This window comes from Durio zibethinus, chromosome 8, assembly GCF_047325235.1.
Source record: "Durio zibethinus cultivar Kanyao isolate XHJ-2024 chromosome 8, ASM4732523v1, whole genome shotgun sequence".
NCBI lineage: Eukaryota > Viridiplantae > Streptophyta > Magnoliopsida > Malvales > Malvaceae > Durio > Durio zibethinus.
The window spans coordinates 25,088,041-25,105,391 of record NC_143169.1 but is presented as its reverse complement, the minus strand read 5'-3'; the positions used below and the strand labels follow the sequence as shown (position 1 = coordinate 25,105,391).

At 32.8% G+C, this 17,351-nt stretch overlaps 1 protein-coding gene and 1 pseudogene across 3 annotated transcripts; both read left to right on the top strand.

Moving 5' to 3' along the window:
• The first annotated feature begins 572 nt into the window (after positions 1-572).
• On the top strand, positions 573-9,019 carry LOC111278180 (vesicle-fusing ATPase-like). 2 transcript variants are annotated; one of them, XM_022864734.2, is made up of 22 exons: positions 573-889; positions 1,230-1,325; positions 1,413-1,494; positions 1,596-1,646; positions 1,937-2,107; positions 2,280-2,434; positions 2,519-2,627; positions 3,218-3,317; positions 3,403-3,458; positions 3,982-4,047; positions 4,183-4,265; positions 4,755-4,888; positions 5,266-5,476; positions 6,001-6,132; positions 6,206-6,266; positions 6,364-6,423; positions 6,710-6,768; positions 6,854-6,941; positions 7,275-7,397; positions 7,688-7,753; positions 8,589-8,764; positions 8,850-9,019. In XM_022864734.2, the coding sequence occupies exons 1-21, from the start codon at positions 705-707 to the stop codon at positions 8,730-8,732; spliced, it is 2,232 nt and encodes a 743-aa protein (XP_022720469.2). In that variant the 5' UTR covers positions 573-704; the 3' UTR covers positions 8,733-8,764; positions 8,850-9,019. The 2 variants fall into 2 exon arrangements, with proteins under 2 accessions (XP_022720469.2, XP_022720468.2); XM_022864733.2 differs by having other exon boundaries at positions 8,589-9,019.
• Positions 9,020-12,860: 3,841 nt separating this feature from the next.
• LOC111278645 (linoleate 13S-lipoxygenase 3-1, chloroplastic-like) lies at positions 12,861-17,145 on the top strand (annotated as a pseudogene). The gene is made up of 9 exons (XR_016344147.1): positions 12,861-13,594; positions 13,686-13,947; positions 14,033-14,270; positions 14,453-14,782; positions 14,882-14,967; positions 15,076-15,183; positions 15,345-15,639; positions 15,746-16,009; positions 16,124-17,145. The product of XR_016344147.1 is annotated as a linoleate 13S-lipoxygenase 3-1, chloroplastic-like (transcript).
• Positions 17,146-17,351: the final 206 nt, after the last annotated feature.

The window sequence follows — 17,351 nt, the reverse complement described above, 5'->3', positions numbered from 1 at the left end:
GACATGCCGATGCAAGAGAACCATCCAATTGCATTTGAGAGTCGAATGTGTTGATGCAGAAGAATCATCTGGTTGCATTTGAGAGCCGAAAGCTCGACGAAACCGAATGTGAATACATGATCAAGGAAAAAATGATGTAAATATTTATATTTCAATATCAACTCTAATACATAATTGATATAAAATTCATGATTACTCTATAAAATTGTGACATTCTCTTCTATTTTAACGAAAATTTATCGTTTTCGGTGACACATTGCTAATATCTTCAGAATTGACATTAATATTATGATCGAGACTTAAGCTTTAAACTCGTGTAACTTTAAGACACGAGAATAATTTCATCCGCGTTTTAAATCAGTCTAACACAATATTCACAATAACTTATAAGGTATTATTCACTTTAACTCGTTGAATCCGTGATTTTATCCCGTAAAAATCACTTTACAAGGAGAAAGTGATAGCCTTAAAACGATGTCGTGAAAGACCATAAGGAACTATCAGATGGTTTTCATTTTACAAATATGGGTATCGGCTAAGTCAGCGAACCAATTGTATCTCTCCCGCGCGAGACCCAAATTTACCGACGTTCTTCTTTTGGCATCATTTCAGTTCCTTCGATTGAAGCAAACAAATTTTTTTTCTCTCTTCATTTCTACAAATAAATTCAAATTCCTCAACAGATCTCCTACAAAAAGCAAACAATGGCAGGCCGGTTCGGATCGCAATCCTCTACGGTGGCCACCATGATTGTCACCGGCACACCATCCACAGATCTCGCCTTGACAAATCTTGCCTACTGCTCGGCCTCCGATCTTCACAACTTCGCCGTTCCTGGCTCCAAACTCTTCCTCGCGAACATTAGCGACACATTTGTTCTTTTTATCTCATATCCGTTTTGATCGTTTCTTTTTTCCTTTATTTTCGCTTTATTTTGAGTTTTAATTATAATTTACACGATATTTTATTATCGCATTGTTCATAATTTTATTGATTGAAAATTTCATGTTACTATAATTCATATTACTTCAGTTGACAATTAGCCGTCGACGCTCTTTATTTGTTATTGAAACTTTATTTCAGGAAATTATTTGAAATTATGGAATGTAAATTCATAAATTAGTCAGTGCTTATTGCGATCGATAATTCTAGGAGATGTAAATTTGTCAATTGAACTTTGAAATCTTTCCTTTGAAGTTGTTGCTTCGGTGGCCTTAACTTATAAATAATCCTCATGAAAGCATACGCAATGGATATATTGCCCTAAATGCTATCCATCGTCGGCTTGCAAAAGTTTCTAATGGCGACACTGTATCAGTGAGCAGGTCGATTAACCGAAGCTTTCGATTTTTCGGTGTCCTAACTGTTACTAGTCACTAACTTTTTTTTTTCCCTCTCTCCACAACGTGCAGATTTATTCCTCCTGAAAATTTTAACCTTGCATTGCTTAGGCTCGAGCTGGAATTTGTGAAGAAGGGCACTAAAAATGAACAGGTGAGATTTCAAATGTATTATGATCTGTTTGTTATCTTAGATGATATCACATTGCTCAGTTGGATGGCAGTAGGATTAAATGCTGTGCATTGTTTTTGTAGGTTGATGCTGTTCTTCTGGCTAATCAGCTTAGAAAGAGGTTTACGAATCAGGTATGACTAGCTGCTGTTTGCCTATTATAAAGGGATGTTGGAGGAGATATGTTTCAAATGCACACATCAATGTTTTGTTGCTCTTATTATCAATTCACACTTGGAAAATATTTTGCCTTATGACATTAACTATCATATTTTCCTCATATCTCATGTGTAATGCTTGTTTGTTGCTTTGTCTCTCTTCTCTCACATGCACACATGTACAAGAATTTTTTTCCTATCCATTGACGAAAGAATGGATGCTTTTTGTTGAAGTTGTTGAATACTGGTCTCTTTTTTTTTTGCAGGTTATGATAACCGGGCAAAAAGTTACATTTGAGTATCATGGTAATAACTATATTTTCACAATCAATCAAGCTCAGCTAGAGGGGCAAGGAACATCTAATGCTCCTGAAAGAGGGATGATTTCCAGTGATACCTACATTATCTTTGAAGCACAAAATTCAAGTGGAATAAAGGTTAGATATTAATATATTATTAGTTTCTGGTTTTTTTAATCTTTTTTCTAAGGGAGTTTTGACCAGGACATCATTGTCATTCAGAGAGATTACATTTACATATCATGATTATAATTTAATCAACTTGATTCAACTAGCTTTAATGGCTCACTGACTTGTGTTTTCAATGCAGATTGTTAATCAACGTGAAGCTGCCAGTAGTAATATCTTTAGGCAAAAAGAGTTTAATCTACAGTCACTGGGTATTGGTGGCTTAAGTGCAGAGTTTGCCGATATATTTCGAAGAGCTTTTGCCTCTCGTGTTTTTCCTCCTCATGTGACTAACAAGTATCATAACTTTTTCTTCATACCATACTATTTGTGTCAGATACCTATTTATTTGTGCTCTGATAAGAGCTTTTGAGGTTCCAGGTTGGGGATTAAGCATGTAAAAGGCATGCTACTTTATGGACCTCCTGGTACTGGCAAAACTCTCATGGCTCGTCAAATTGGAAAGATGTTGAATGGAAAGGAACCAAAGGTTTGAAGTTTGGTTCACCTTTTTAGTTAACATGATTTATATCTGTTTGTGCCTTGCATTCTTTCATCATTTAATTCTGATTATTAATGTTTCAGATGGAATAAAATTCATGTTTTTGTCCATGTTTCATCTCAATATTTTGACCTGAAGTTACACACGATGGTTTGCCTGTAGATAATTAGAGATATTGTAATTCTTTTGCTGTCTGGTGCATATCCCATGGTTGTCCTGATATCAATAGCATTTTCGGTTGTGCTTTTGGAAGCTGTTTCAGGACACAATATTGAATAATACTTTTTCTGGGCATGTCAATTGTGTGTTTTAGAGTTCTATGTTTTTGTCTATCATATTATCTTCTGTCTTCTCGTTGCTGCTGTAGTTGATGTTTTTACATCAGACTGTATAACTTCCTTTGAGCAAAGTCTACTGTATAGTATCTTCATGTCTTGTTTTGAGACTGCTTTCATGCATTCATTTTTCAGAGATGCTGCATTTGACTTCATTGACTATTATGTTTGCCTATGTGATAAATATTCTTGTTACTGTAATTGACATAGTGCAATATTTTCCTTCTTGGTGAATCCATTTAGATTGTTAATGGCCCTGAAGTCCTGAGCAAATTTGTTGGTGAAACTGAGAAGAATGTTAGGGACCTCTTTGCCGATGCTGAGAATGATCAAAGGACTCGTGGTAAGGGATATATACTCACTAGTTTTAGTTTTTTGGGTTACTCTTTTAATTTTATAACAAAGCAACGTGTTCTTTGACTTTTCAGGTGATGACAGTGATTTGCACGTCATAATTTTTGATGAAATTGATGCTATTTGTAAGGTACAAGACTGCTTTATAGACATGTTCTTATCCCTTAGATCAATAGTAGTGCTTTTACCTTATTTTATGACCTGTTTCTAATTTCCTTTGCATTTTAACATTCAGTTTGCAATGTTCTTTAAAATATTGAAATAGTGGATGACAAAATTGTTGCAAAGAGTTGGATATTATTTAAATCCTAGAATCATTCTCTGATGTTGATCAAGTATGTTTGCATCTTTATATGTCTGTTGCTGTGTTTAAGATGCTAACAAAGTTATTTCTTAACCTGTGAAGGAATATCATGGGAATCTTCATAAAAAAGTTATTTCAAGTGAGACGCCAGCTTATTTCTTAACCTGTGAAGGAATATGTGATTTGGCCTAGTTACATATATATACCCTTGGGATGTGTGCAGAACCTATAAAAGATTCAATGCTAATGAATATCTAGACAATTGAGTTGAGGCTGTTTATCTGTATTATTGAACTTTCTTCATGACAGAATATGTGGTTTTTTTTTTTTTCTTTTTTTTTTTTTTCAGTCAAGAGGCTCAACTAGAGATGGTACTGGAGTTCACGACAGCATTGTGAACCAGCTGCTTACCAAGGTCGGTGACTAGTTACTGACAGTTGCTGAGTCTTAAAAATCAATACTGTTTGTCTCCTGTCATTTTCTTGGGTTCATGTGGTTAGCATGTCTTAATGATTTGATTATTTTAACTAAGGGATCTTTTACTTTTCAGATAGATGGTGTGGAGTCTCTAAATAATGTTTTGCTTATTGGAATGACCAACAGAAAGGATTTGCTTGATGAAGCCCTTTTGAGGTTTCTCCCTCCCTCCTCCATTCTTTCCTCTCTCTCTCTGTCTCACACACACACACACACTCACGCACTCACGCACTCACACACTCATACACACACAAAGAAAACCTATCTATCTACCTCTTTGTCACATTAGATTATCCTTTCTGCTAAGACGCTTGATTAACTACCAGTGACTAGAGACAAATTATTGATGCACGTTATCATTGTTGTGAAATGGGGATATTAACGTTTCCAAAGCCTGTTACAGCTGCAGCAAAATGTTAGTTATTATTAAGAATTTGATGGCCTATGAATAAGATTTGTATTTATGATCTGGAATAAGTAGCTGTCAGCATTGTGAGCCATGTCATTGTTATGCGTGCAAGTCTGTGTGCTTTGTGGACTTTTTGGTTTGTTAAGCAATAAAAGTTTGTTGATGATTGATGTAGTTAGATTACTCTACAAAATGTCCTCATCTTAATATAATCTTTGAATATTTTTCTTCTATAGGCCAGGACGTTTGGAGGTTCAAGTTGAGATAAGCCTTCCAGATGAAAATGGTCGTTTGCAGATTCTTCAGATCCACACAAACAAGATGAAAGAGAATTCTTTTCTTGCTCCTGATGTTAACCTTCAAGAGCTTGGTATGTTTATTAGTAATTTATGGTTGTGGGATTTACATTCTTCACTTCTTTGGATGACTTAACCATTAAAGGGTTAAAAGTTTGGTTCATTTATTCCACTCTCCATCTGCTCCAAAAAATATACAGGCTGACTTCTATTGATGATTGATATTTAAAGTTTTCTTTTACTTAGTTTTGTCTTCGATAGATTGTGATATATTCTTCAGGTCCTCTGGATGATTAAACTTGGAGTAAAATCTTTATTGTTATCTTTTTGATGTATCTGAGCTTAGTAATTTCTTTTTCTAAAGCATATGCACTGGTGTTGACAATGATTTGAGCTGTATCCAGCTTTTGTGAAGAGCTTACAAGCTTCTAATTACTTCTTTTCGTATCAGCTGCTCGTACAAAGAATTACAGTGGAGCAGAGCTTGAAGGTGTTGTGAAAAGTGCAGTATCTTTTGCTTTGAATAGACAAGTAAGTATGGATGATCTCACCAAGCCAGTGGATGAAGAAAACATTAAAGTTACAATGGATGATTTTCTCAATGCGCTCCTAGAAATCGTTCCTGCATTTGGAGCCTCAACTGATGACCTTGAGCGATGCAGGTGATTTTTTTTTATTTTTTTGGTTCAAATTAATACAAATTTCTTCGATTACAAGATGTTAATTTCCATTTTGCTTGAATTTACATCATTCTTATGTTAACAATAGTAGTTTTAGAAGGTAATGGTTTTGGCAATGATGCTTCGAAACTTGAACTTCTGTAGTTTTTAATAATTTTAAATTCCTTTGCTTAAACAAGAAATGAGCTGTGAGCATCGCATGTTGTCTTCTGGGGTTTCTGCCTTCAGCCATTTGTTAGTAGTTTTGTTGCAGTTCAGTTATTCTAATTACTTATGTGCTTTGGTTAGATTTTTAGATAATTGTTCTTGTGTTGGCTTTGGAAAATATGGATGTTTATCTTGAACCTTGAGATGGCTTTTTGGGAAATTAAAGTCCAATTATTTAAAATATTTTCTCATTTTTTAAAATTCTTTTTTTTTTTTTTAGATTTCTAGCAGAATATGACTCATATCTTTTGTTTTTGAGCACCTTTTGCTGAATTATTTCACATAACATATTTTTTTAGGCTTAATGGCATGGTGGATTGTGGTGACCGGCATAAGCACATTTATCAGAGAGCTATGCTACTGGTAGAGCAAGTTAAAGTAAGCAAAGGAAGTCCTCTTGTTACTTGTCTTTTAGAAGGGTCAAGTGGAAGGTAGGCATCATGATTTTTCATTTTGTTTTACATCTTTTTTCAACTTTAACTGAATCTAAGTTGATTTCTACAGTGGCAAAACTGCATTAGCAGCTACTGTCGGCATTGACAGTGATTTCCCATACGTCAAGATAGTAAGCTCCTGCCCCATAACATGTATGGATATATTGCAACCTTTTATTTTTTGTTAAGGTTCCTCTTTTTATTATTTTTATAACTCCAATTGTGTAGGTCTCGGCTGAATCGATGATTGGTCTTCACGAGAGTACAAAATGTGCACAGATTGTCAAGGTTTGTGGTGCCAAGATCTTGAAATCTGGATGTCATATGAATACTTTTATTTGAATTAATTACTGGTGTAAACTGGAACTTTGCTTCTGTGTAAGCTATTTTACACTCACATATAAAAGACATTCTGATTTACATTTGGAAATTGATGACTAGGAATATTTGTGCATCAGACATCAAGCTAGGGTAATATATATATATATATATATATATATATATATAGATAGATAGATAGATAGATATATTAGACAAAGTTAAGAGCACTATTGAATTTATTTTATTTTGGCAGGTATTTGAGGATGCATACAAGTCACCCTTGAGCATCATAATCCTTGATGACATAGAAAGGTTGGGGGAATCAGAAACTTATGCTACTCTTCTTGACTTGAAATGTGCAATGTGGACAGAAATAATTGGTTAATTATTGTTGCAGACTACTGGAGTATGTTGCTATTGGGCCCCGTTTTTCAAATTTAATTTCTCAGACATTGTTGGTTCTTCTCAAACGTCTTCCTCCTAAGGTTTTCTCTTTGTTCCATTGTTTCTCTATGTATTTCGTTGTGATCAAGTACTCCAAATGGTTACATGGGAAAAATGTAAATTTTTTTTTCTTTTATTTTAATTAAATAAAGATAAGTGAACCAGGTTGATAATATCTGCTCTTTCACTCTCTCTTGTTGACAAATCCCATGCTGCTTACTAGTTAAATCATAAACATAGTAGAAGATATGACTTGATTCATACGTTAAGTCAGATATCCAACAAGTAAATTGAGAATCTTTGTAACTTTTAATTAATAGTTTTTAGTCTGAATTAAGTTTATTGTTATTCAAATGTGCAAATGCTTTTTTCAGGGGAAAAAACTTCTGGTGATAGGGACAACTAGCGAGGTGGGCTTCTTGGATTCAGTTGGCATTTGCGATGCTTTCTCTGTCACCTACCATCTTCCTACATTGAAGACAGATGATGCAAAGAAGGTAATAATGTTGTCAATTTTGTTTCTTCCCAGAAATCATCTATGGGTATGATATATTTTTTTGCTTTCTTTGGCTTGTCTGTGCCCATTTGCCCCAGTTAATGCTAATGCTTATGTTATACCATAACAACCTCCTCAACTACATTTCTAACTAGTTTGTCTTAGTATCTGGACAGACATTCTGAGTGAATGCTTCACTGTCATGTTTGTCCTAAACTCTCAGGCAAAATAGTTTAGTATTGCTTTGAGTTACTGAGTTAAATTTGTTCAATCTGTTTTTTCCTACCCCAGGTGTTGGAACAACTGAATGTATTTGCTGAAGAAGATGTCAGTGCAGCTGCAGAAGCCCTGAATGATGTGAGTTTAAACATAGTTACCCTCATGTGACATTTAAGGACATTTTCCATATTGCAATGTTTTTTAATTCAATGTTTTCTCACTGGTTTTACCATTATTAAGCAAGCATAATTTAATGCCAATGACTAATTAGAGGAAGCTTTGTTGCATAAAAAATTGACATTATTTCATTTTGAAGTTGCCTAGTGGATGATAATTATTCATCTTTAATTGGGTGAATTGTTAGTTATCTTGTTTAAACAACACACCTCTTTTTAATTCATTCAAAGGCACATCTTTTTCATTTATTCTTTCTTCATGTGTGCAACTGTTCATGTGAATGTACACGTGTGCATGTGTGCTTGTTTGAAGTGATTATGGAGTGGAAGGACCAAGGAGTTGGGGTAGGGTGGAGATTTGAGCATGTGTCCATGGATGAGTGCATGCTTGCATGTTTAATGTTTATTTAGGGAAACAGGTCGAGACTAGGGATGTGCAGAATGATCTATCGAGTGTCATGTTCTGATTATTTCCAGAAATTTGAGGTTTAGATATGTGAATGTCCATAATGAATTTCCAGTGGGGAAATCCGCTCCGAGCTTCTGCGTTGATATTTTGTTTACTGTCCTCCTTACTTGGAACATTCAATTCGAGCTAGATGTCTTCCTAGTTTTACACATACATTTTGGTCTAGCCAATGTTTGAGCATATAAAGTGAAAAGATGAAACTCAACCTCAGTTCCGTGCGCTTGTGCGCATAGCAGATGCACAGAAAGATGTGGTTATAGTACTTGAGAAAGCATGGAAAGTTTGTTATTATTGACACTAACTCTTACCTGTTTTCTCATTTTTATAGATGCCTATCAAGAAGCTTTATATGTTGGTTGAGATGGCTGCTCAAGGAGAGCAAGGTGGAGCTGCAGAAGCAATCTACTCTGGCAGAGAAAAGATTAAGATTTCTCACTTTTATGATTGCCTCCAGGATGTTGTCCGGTTCTAGTTTACAGGCATTATGTTCGTTCCCGCAATCTGGTAGATTTCCCTTTCCTAGTTGTTTTCTCCTTCCTCTTTGCTTCCTTTTTCGTGTTCATTGAACAAGTTTTATACATGACTGAAGGTTATGGAGAGATTTTATGTTGGAAGGTATGTTCGGCTTACAATTGGCAATCCTGTTCTTGTATTTTTTTTTTTACTTTATGTAACTCAGTAAGGTATTGAGGTATCCAAAGAAGGGACCAGGAACTGACTTGAAAAGCTTTTTCAATATATAAATTGCTCTAGAATTTATAGGTGACTATATGAAAATATATCTATATATATGTAGAAATAAAGGGTGTGCTGAGCTAGCTTAGAAATTTACGGTTTACTGATAAATTTGTTCATCAAGGATTCGCTCGCTTCTAGTGCAAGGTAAGTGCCCAGAAACTTGATTATATGCTTTCCTTTGGGTGGTTTCTGGAATAATTTCCGTGTAAAAAATGCTCACTACTTATCGAAGACTAGCAAAATGCGAATGATGGGTTGCTTGTATGGTCTGCCATTTAGAAACTTGTTCAAACCTATATGTAAAACTACTACTACCCAGAGGCAAATAGTATTCAATCAGACTCAGAAGTCAACTGCAGCCTATAGGAAGCTACAAATTAGCAGTAATATCTTAGTAACAAAATAGAGGCAAGCATAGGTATTTATTAATTCAATAGTTAATTTCTAAATTTTTCAATATTAAATTTCATTAGTTTATTAAATTGCATCCTATGCTTATTTACTTGATACTTTTATTACTTTTTTTAGTACTTTTTTTTTTTTACTTTATCAAATTTTATTATAGGGCGATGGTAAAATAACTAGCGATGCAGAATGAAATAAAAAAAAAATCGATTTTTCTATTAATTATCTATACTTTTGCCTGTTCTTGATATTCAAAATTTTATTTTTAAATGAAGTAATGTTATGAGTTTAGATATATATATATAAAGGGCCTCAGCCTAAAATTACAACCATCTCAAACATTGTAAGAAGAGAGGAAAAACTAAAATTGATGCAGCAGCAGCCATAAAGAGGAGAGGAGGATAACATTAACATGTTCACTTGACTTAAACAAAATACTTGGGAATTAAAAATCACGGGAAAATGCTTTCTTTTAATTTGCTCGTTAAAAGCTCCAGCTAATAAGAAAAACAAAACAAATTGGAGTCTGATATTATATTAACAACAAACTTAAAATCAATTAGTAATAGATGAAGATATTTAATTTAAATATAAAATTATAAAAAATTTAATAGATGTGAGATAATATTACATGATAAAACTAAAAGCTCGAGTCTAATAATAGTAATTATATTTCTTTTAGAAATTAAGAAGGTTTGAGATATATATAACCATGCTTTTCAAATAAACACCGAATGTCATCCATTTAATTAGCTAGGGTTTACTAATTATTAATTACTATTTGTAAATGTATATATCAAGAATATAATCACCCTTTTTGTTGGTTGTTTTAATTAGATATGGATTTGATTGATGAACCGCGTCAGGTCAGTACCAACTTGGTTTCTGGCTGTTGATTCGTTCAGATAACAAAACCAATGGCTTTAAAATCACACAAATCAAGCTCCACAAAAACATGGCCAAGGCAAAAATGACCCGACAGAGCACATGGCTTGATTGTTATCCATTTGATTTTCGTATATAATTCAAATAATTCCTTTGTGTTTTGTTTCTTTTTCTTATAATAAAATGTGTTTCCCATTTTTTGAAATAAAAACAAGAGATAAATGAGATGAGTTGAACCCTAACAGATTCAATAAATTTTATGCATTCACTTATAATATATATATAAAAAATTTAAAATAATATGTTGTTATATTATTACAATAGTTTACAATAAGTTCTCATAAAAAAACGTAATTGTATTATTATTAATATTGTTAAATACATCATTCTAAATATATATATGTAATTAAATAATCATTAAATCAAAAATAAAAAATTTTATTCCGCATATCACTCTTTATCAATAAATATTTCTGTTGATCAAAAGAGTGTCCAAAAAGATTTTGAAGATGTTCAAAGGAAAATTTTTCTTTAATCTTTTTTGTTTTTCAATTTTTAAAAATGTTCATAAACATGCTACTCAATAGATCCACCATTGAATGAGACAGTGCAAGTAAGATTAAGACGTTACTTTTTGGAGAAACGTATAGATTTGGAACTCGTCAAGCCTGGACCATTACATGAAGGTAAATCCCTTATTACATGTGAAGGGGGAAAGGGTGGTTTGGTTTGAACTCAAATCTTCATGTCTTTTTTTAAAGCTTCTTAGTCACTAGATCAAGAAATAGAAGATCTGGACTGGAGCTTTACTTTCCTGGGTATGTGATCCTCTTTTTCCTCTATTTTTGAATTTTTTTTTTTTTTTTTTTTGTGATTGATGACACTAACAAAATCAATAACTCAAAATAAGAACGTGTGCATGACAAAATATTGCATTCAAAAGATATATTCACATATTTATATTTTTTTTATAAAAAACTTAAGATTTAGGGTTTAAAATTAGGATTATAAAGAACATATATTAGATGCATATACGTAATTTTTTGTTTTTTTTTCAAAATATAAGATATTAATAAAGTTTCCAAGACAATTTTATTGTATTGTGATTATGCGGTAATTGGATTCAGGCATATAAAGTGCACTTATTATCTATTTTTTAAATTAAAAAAACATATATTTATCTCGAATTATATATGTTCCTATACGTAAAGTTAATATATCATGTACATATAGGGGCAATATAGGTGATAAATCTAATAATTTATATATTTATATCATATAAAATATTTAAAATTTATATATTTTTATTATATTTTATAAGAAAATTATATAATAATATATATTAATAAAATATAAATTTTTTATTTTTTATTTTATTAAATTTATTTATAATTTTTATTAAAATTTTAAATTACATTATTTTTATTATTTTTATTTATATTATTTTTGTATCATATTTAAATTATATTTTCGTGTGCTTGAAATTGTTACGCGCCATCTTCAATGCTATTTCCTCTTGCTTTTCATTTTCTACCGTTGTCATTCGGTACGATTCGATTACGACCAGAAAAGATGAGTTTTGTACCACTGAAAACTCCAAAATCCTACTTTCCAACAAAAAGGGAAAACTCCAAAATCCATTGCTTATGTTATTATTCCTTAAAGCAAGGCTGATACACTTGTACTGTCAAAAATAAACAGGAGCAGGTCGCTATAATATCGCTTTCTCGCAAAAAAAAAAAAAAAAAAAAAACAATTTGGTGCGAACTGATAAACCTATACAACTAACTCATTAGATTTTTTTTTATATTTTTGTTATTTACATTTTTATAAAAAAAAAAACAGAAAGTAACAAAAAAAATTAAAAACAAAAAATAAATAACAAAATTAACAAACAAAGGAAATTCTAATTAATAATATATAAAAGAAATTAAAAGTGTTAGGAATTGAAAGAAAAAAAAAAAGAAAAATACCAATAATACATGGTTTATTAAATTATTGTATTTTTAATTTAATAATTAAAATTTAATTCTTGATAATTTTAATTATGAAAAAAATGAAGAAGGAGACATGATGTTAATGACAATTTAATAGTCACATAATCAAAAGAAAATTAAGTAAAGAAACAAAAATTAAGCAAACCCTGACATTTTAAAGTGTTTGATTAATAAATTTAATATTGAGATTTAAATACTTATAATTTTTTGTATCCCTAAGTTATCACTTCTTTTATTAAATATAAAAAACACTTCTTCATGACCTTTTTTATATAATAAAAAAATAAATATTACTTCAACAATAATTAGACAAATGAAATTATGAAAGAAAAATCCCTCTCCTCAAATTTAATATCATAAAACAAACAAAAATCAAGCAAGATATAACTTAGAAGTTTTTTTTATTTATTAAAATGATATTATTTCACATTTAATAAATATATAATTTTTTATAATCTTATATTTAAATTAGATTTTTTTATAAAATGATCATGTTATAAGCTTTTTTCATCTTTAATTACATGTGATAAAATCTTATTAAAATGTTATTATTCTATATTTAATAAATATATAAGGTTTTATAATTTTATAATTAAGTTAAAAATTTTTTTGTTTATTATCAATTAATTTTAAGTGAAATGCTTAAATAAAAGCTTCAATTGATCCGAGTAAGCGCGTGGCAAAAGCACTTGATACACAATTGATATTCTCCAATGGAAGACGAAGTCCTACTTCGATTTCTAGTTGATTCTTGTTCAGTTCCTTCTCCCTATAAAATGGGTAGTTACATGTTTGATTCGAGCAGTTAGCAGTAGCATCATCTCTGCTTATCAAAGTTGCCTTTACAACAAAAAGGATCAGATCAAAGAGTAAAGACTTTATCATTATCATTATCATTCATCAATGGCAGGAACCGAGGAAATTTTCTGTTCAGCCACGGTGGATATGTTCCCTTCAAAATCTTTTCTTTGTAATTATAATTACTACTACAACATTTTTTATCAGCAGCAAAAGTACAGTCTTTCTCCTTCTACCTCCTTGTTTAATCCATGCAAGAGAAGAGTAGTGCAACTGAGGAAGGTTGTGGCGGCTGCAGCTGTAGTTCCCATGGGGACTCAGCTCTTTGAGCTTGATTCCAACAAGGCCATCACCGAGATCCCAGTGCAATTCACGGTCTCTGCTCAGGTAATAGTTAAGTGTGATGCCAGGGAAAATATGAAGGAGATGATGTTTAATTGGTTGGATTCTGGTGCCAATGTTGCTCAGAGAGGTGTTCTTCTTCAGCTTGTTAGCACTGATGTTGACCCAAGTAAGCACTGATTCCTCCGTTTTCTTTAATGCTATGCTCTTCTTCGAGAAACTCAATTTAATTAATTGCTGATCTTTTTGAATCAATGAAGGGACGGAAGAACCAAAGGTGAGCAAGGAAGCTATATTAGACTGGTCCACATAAACCTTAATGGTGACAAAGTCAGTCACGAAGTGCAATTTCTAGTAGATGCAAACTTTGGGGTCCCCGGAGCTATCTTCGTGACAAACAAAAAGCAAAAGGAATTCTATTTGGAAAGCATCACCGTTGAAGGACTTGTTCATTTTAAGTGTCACTCTTGGGTTCAACCACAGAAAATCTACCAGGAGAAAAGGGTCTTCTTCTCTAATAAGGTTGACATTTTATAAAGTTCATTCTTAAGAGTATCATAAAGTGTAATCGTATTAAAAAATGACGCGGTTTTGCAAATTATGGCAGGCCTTTTTACCAAGTGAAACGCAAGTAGGACTCAAAGAGTTGAGAAAAAACGAACTAAGGAAACTTAGGTGCAATGGAGAGGGTATTAGAACATTATCAGACCAAATTTTTGACTATGATGTTTACAATGACTTGGGACATCCTGATAAAGGACCCGAATTTGCAAGGCCAATTTTAGGAGGACAACATCGTCCTTATCCTAGACGTTGCCGAACTGGACGTCCTTCCGCTAAGTCAGGTTAAGAGCAATTCGTATATTTGTGTTGTGCTCATATTATATTAAATATGTATAAAATATGAAAAATTATTGTATTATTATCATAATTATATGAAAGACGTTCAACTGGGAAATTGGAACATAGGCAATTGAAGTATCACTAAACGTTGACAAGCAGACTAAAATGTTATAAAATGGCACAGATCCGAGGGCAGAGACAAAGGCAAGTGAATCCATGCCAATGTATGTACCGAGAGATGAAGCATTTGGAGATGTGAAGAGACAAACAGTGGATGAAGGAATCTGGAAGGGCAGGCTCAACAATTTTTTTCCTTTCCTTAAAGATTCTTCAGCTGAGGTTGATGTTATAAAATGTTTCTCTGAAATCAATGAACTCTATAAAGGGAATCCTTCCAATAAGTCGCAGAGGAAAGAACTTCGGAAGAATACACATTTCCCAATTAAGCTTAATATGATGATCAAAGAATTTACAACAGAGGCTTTCAAGTTCAACCCTCCAAACATTATCTCCAGTAAGAACAGTTATTCTTGCTTTTTGATTGATTATTTTATAAAAAAAAAATTGGAAAACTGGGCATCGAATTCTGATCAAAACACTGCTCCAATTTCAGGGGATGCATCATGTTGTTTACGAGATGATGAGTTTGGTCGTCTAACAGTAGCCGGCATGAACCCCTTAAGCATTGAAAAGCTGAAGGTACGTAGGATCATTTCTTTGGGATTAATCAGTACATGAAAATCAACTCAGTGAGAACATTAAGAAAAATTGAAAGTTTTTAACTAAAAATAAATCGTTTTCTTCCAGGTTTTTCCTCCTGTAAGCAAACTAGATCCATGCATCTGTGGTCAACAAGAGTCAGGGTTAAGAGAAGAACACATCATCTGTCATCTTGGTGGGATGTCTGTACAACAGGTAACGAAAATTTTAAAAAAAGAAAAGCGACGAAAATGTGAAATTTTGACTTTGATCTCACTTTTCAATCATTGAATTATTGATTTATGAAAATTTATCGGTTTATTAGTCTTTAATTCGTGGATCTGACGCTTTTATTTTTGTACTTATTTTTAATGCAGGCAATAGAAGAGAGTAAGTTGTTCATATCACGATACTTAACTTTCCATTTCTTAACAGCATAAATGCTCACCCTGATCGAAAAGCCTACGCAACTAGGACAAATTTCTTCTTGACTCAAATGGGAACTCTGAAGCCAATTGCTATTGAGCTCAGCCTTCCATCAATGGGCCCTTATGTGCCTTCAAAGCAGGTTATCACCCCTCCAGTTGATGCCACAACCTGCTGGCAATGGCAACTAGCTAAAGCCCATGTCTGCTCAAACGATTCCGGAGCTCATGAACTGATTCATCATTGGTATGCAAAATTGCAACACTTACTAACTTCAATTTAAGTATTGATTTAGTTTAATCGATGAGAATTCGCTTCTAATAAAGGAGTTGATCGTCATGATTTTAAACAGGCTGCGGACTCATGCATGCATGGAACCATTTATCATAGCAGCTCGGCGGCATTGAAGTGTAATGCATCCAATTCACAAGCTTCTTCATCCTCACATGCGATATACAATGGAGATAAATGCACGAGCTCGGGAGCTTCTCATTAGCGCCGGTGGAATAATTGAGTCTCTCTTCTCAACTAAAGAATGTTCAATGGCGATTACTTCTTTCGCTTACAAAAATTGGCACTTTGACATGGAAAGCCTCCCTGCAGACCTCATTCGAAGGCACTGTATCGTATATATAATTACATACACACATTATATATGTTCCATATAATTAGAACCTTATTACTTTCAAACAAATCTAACTTGAGTTTCATTTTTTTTCCTTATGTGTAGAGGAACTGCAGAACCAGACCCCACTGAGCTGCATGGCCTAAAACTACTCATCGAAGATTACCCATACGCCAATGATGGGTTGCTTATATGGTCCGCCATTGAGAAACTGGTTAGGGACTATGTGAAGTATTACTATCCAGACGCGAGTAGTGTTCGGTCTGATACAGAACTCAACGCCTGGTACTATGAGTGCATCAATGTAGGCCATGCCGATACCTGCCATGAAAGCTGGTGGCCCAGGCTTTCAACTCCAGAGAACCTTGTCTCCATTCTAACTACGATCATTTGGATTGAATCGGCAGAACATGCTGCTCTGAACTTCGGACAGTATCATTATGGTGGATATGTCCCCGTAAGTCCATCATATATGCGGCGGCTAGTGCCAAATGAACATGATCCGGAGTACGCAACTTTCCTTGCAGATCCAGAGGGGTACTTCTTATCGTCATTGCCAAGTTTACGATAAATGACATTTTTTATGTCTGTGCTTGATATTCTATCCACACATTCACCGGATGAAAAGTATTTAGGAGATAGTAAAGACCTTTCAACATGGACAGGGGACCCAGTAATTATTGAGGCATTCTACAGATTTGCAATGGATATGAGCATGGTAGAGAAAGAGACTGAAAAGAGAAACGCCAATCCAGAGCTTAGAAATAGATTTGGGGCTGGAGTTTCACCGTATGAGTTACTCGTGCCATCCTCAGGACCTGGCGTTACTTGCAGAGGAGTGCCTAACAGCATAACGATATAAAAAGGGCAATTTAAGAGAATCGACAATCATCCTGAATCTTGGGATTTTTTTTTTTTGTGTAGCACTAGAAAAATATTCGTTATATGTTGGAGCCAGCCAGTAAAAGCTAAAGCTGAAAAGTAGCTTGATATTTGAGTTGTGTATATCAGAACACTTAAGCCATACTTGCTTAATACGATAATGTATAAGATAAAATAATAATTATATTTTATTATGCTTAATTTGTATCTTAAAAAAATAATAAAATTATAAAAAATATTAATTATTATTTTTGTATAGAATAATTCAATCATTTCCAAATAAAAAAAATTATTTTAAATTCATAAAATTAAACATACATGTTTTATTATATTTTTAAAAATTATATTAATAATTTAAATTATATAAATTTTAAAAAAATAATTTTAATCAATAAATAAATTATTCTATACTAATCTTTATATCTATAAAATATAAAATAAAATAATTTTA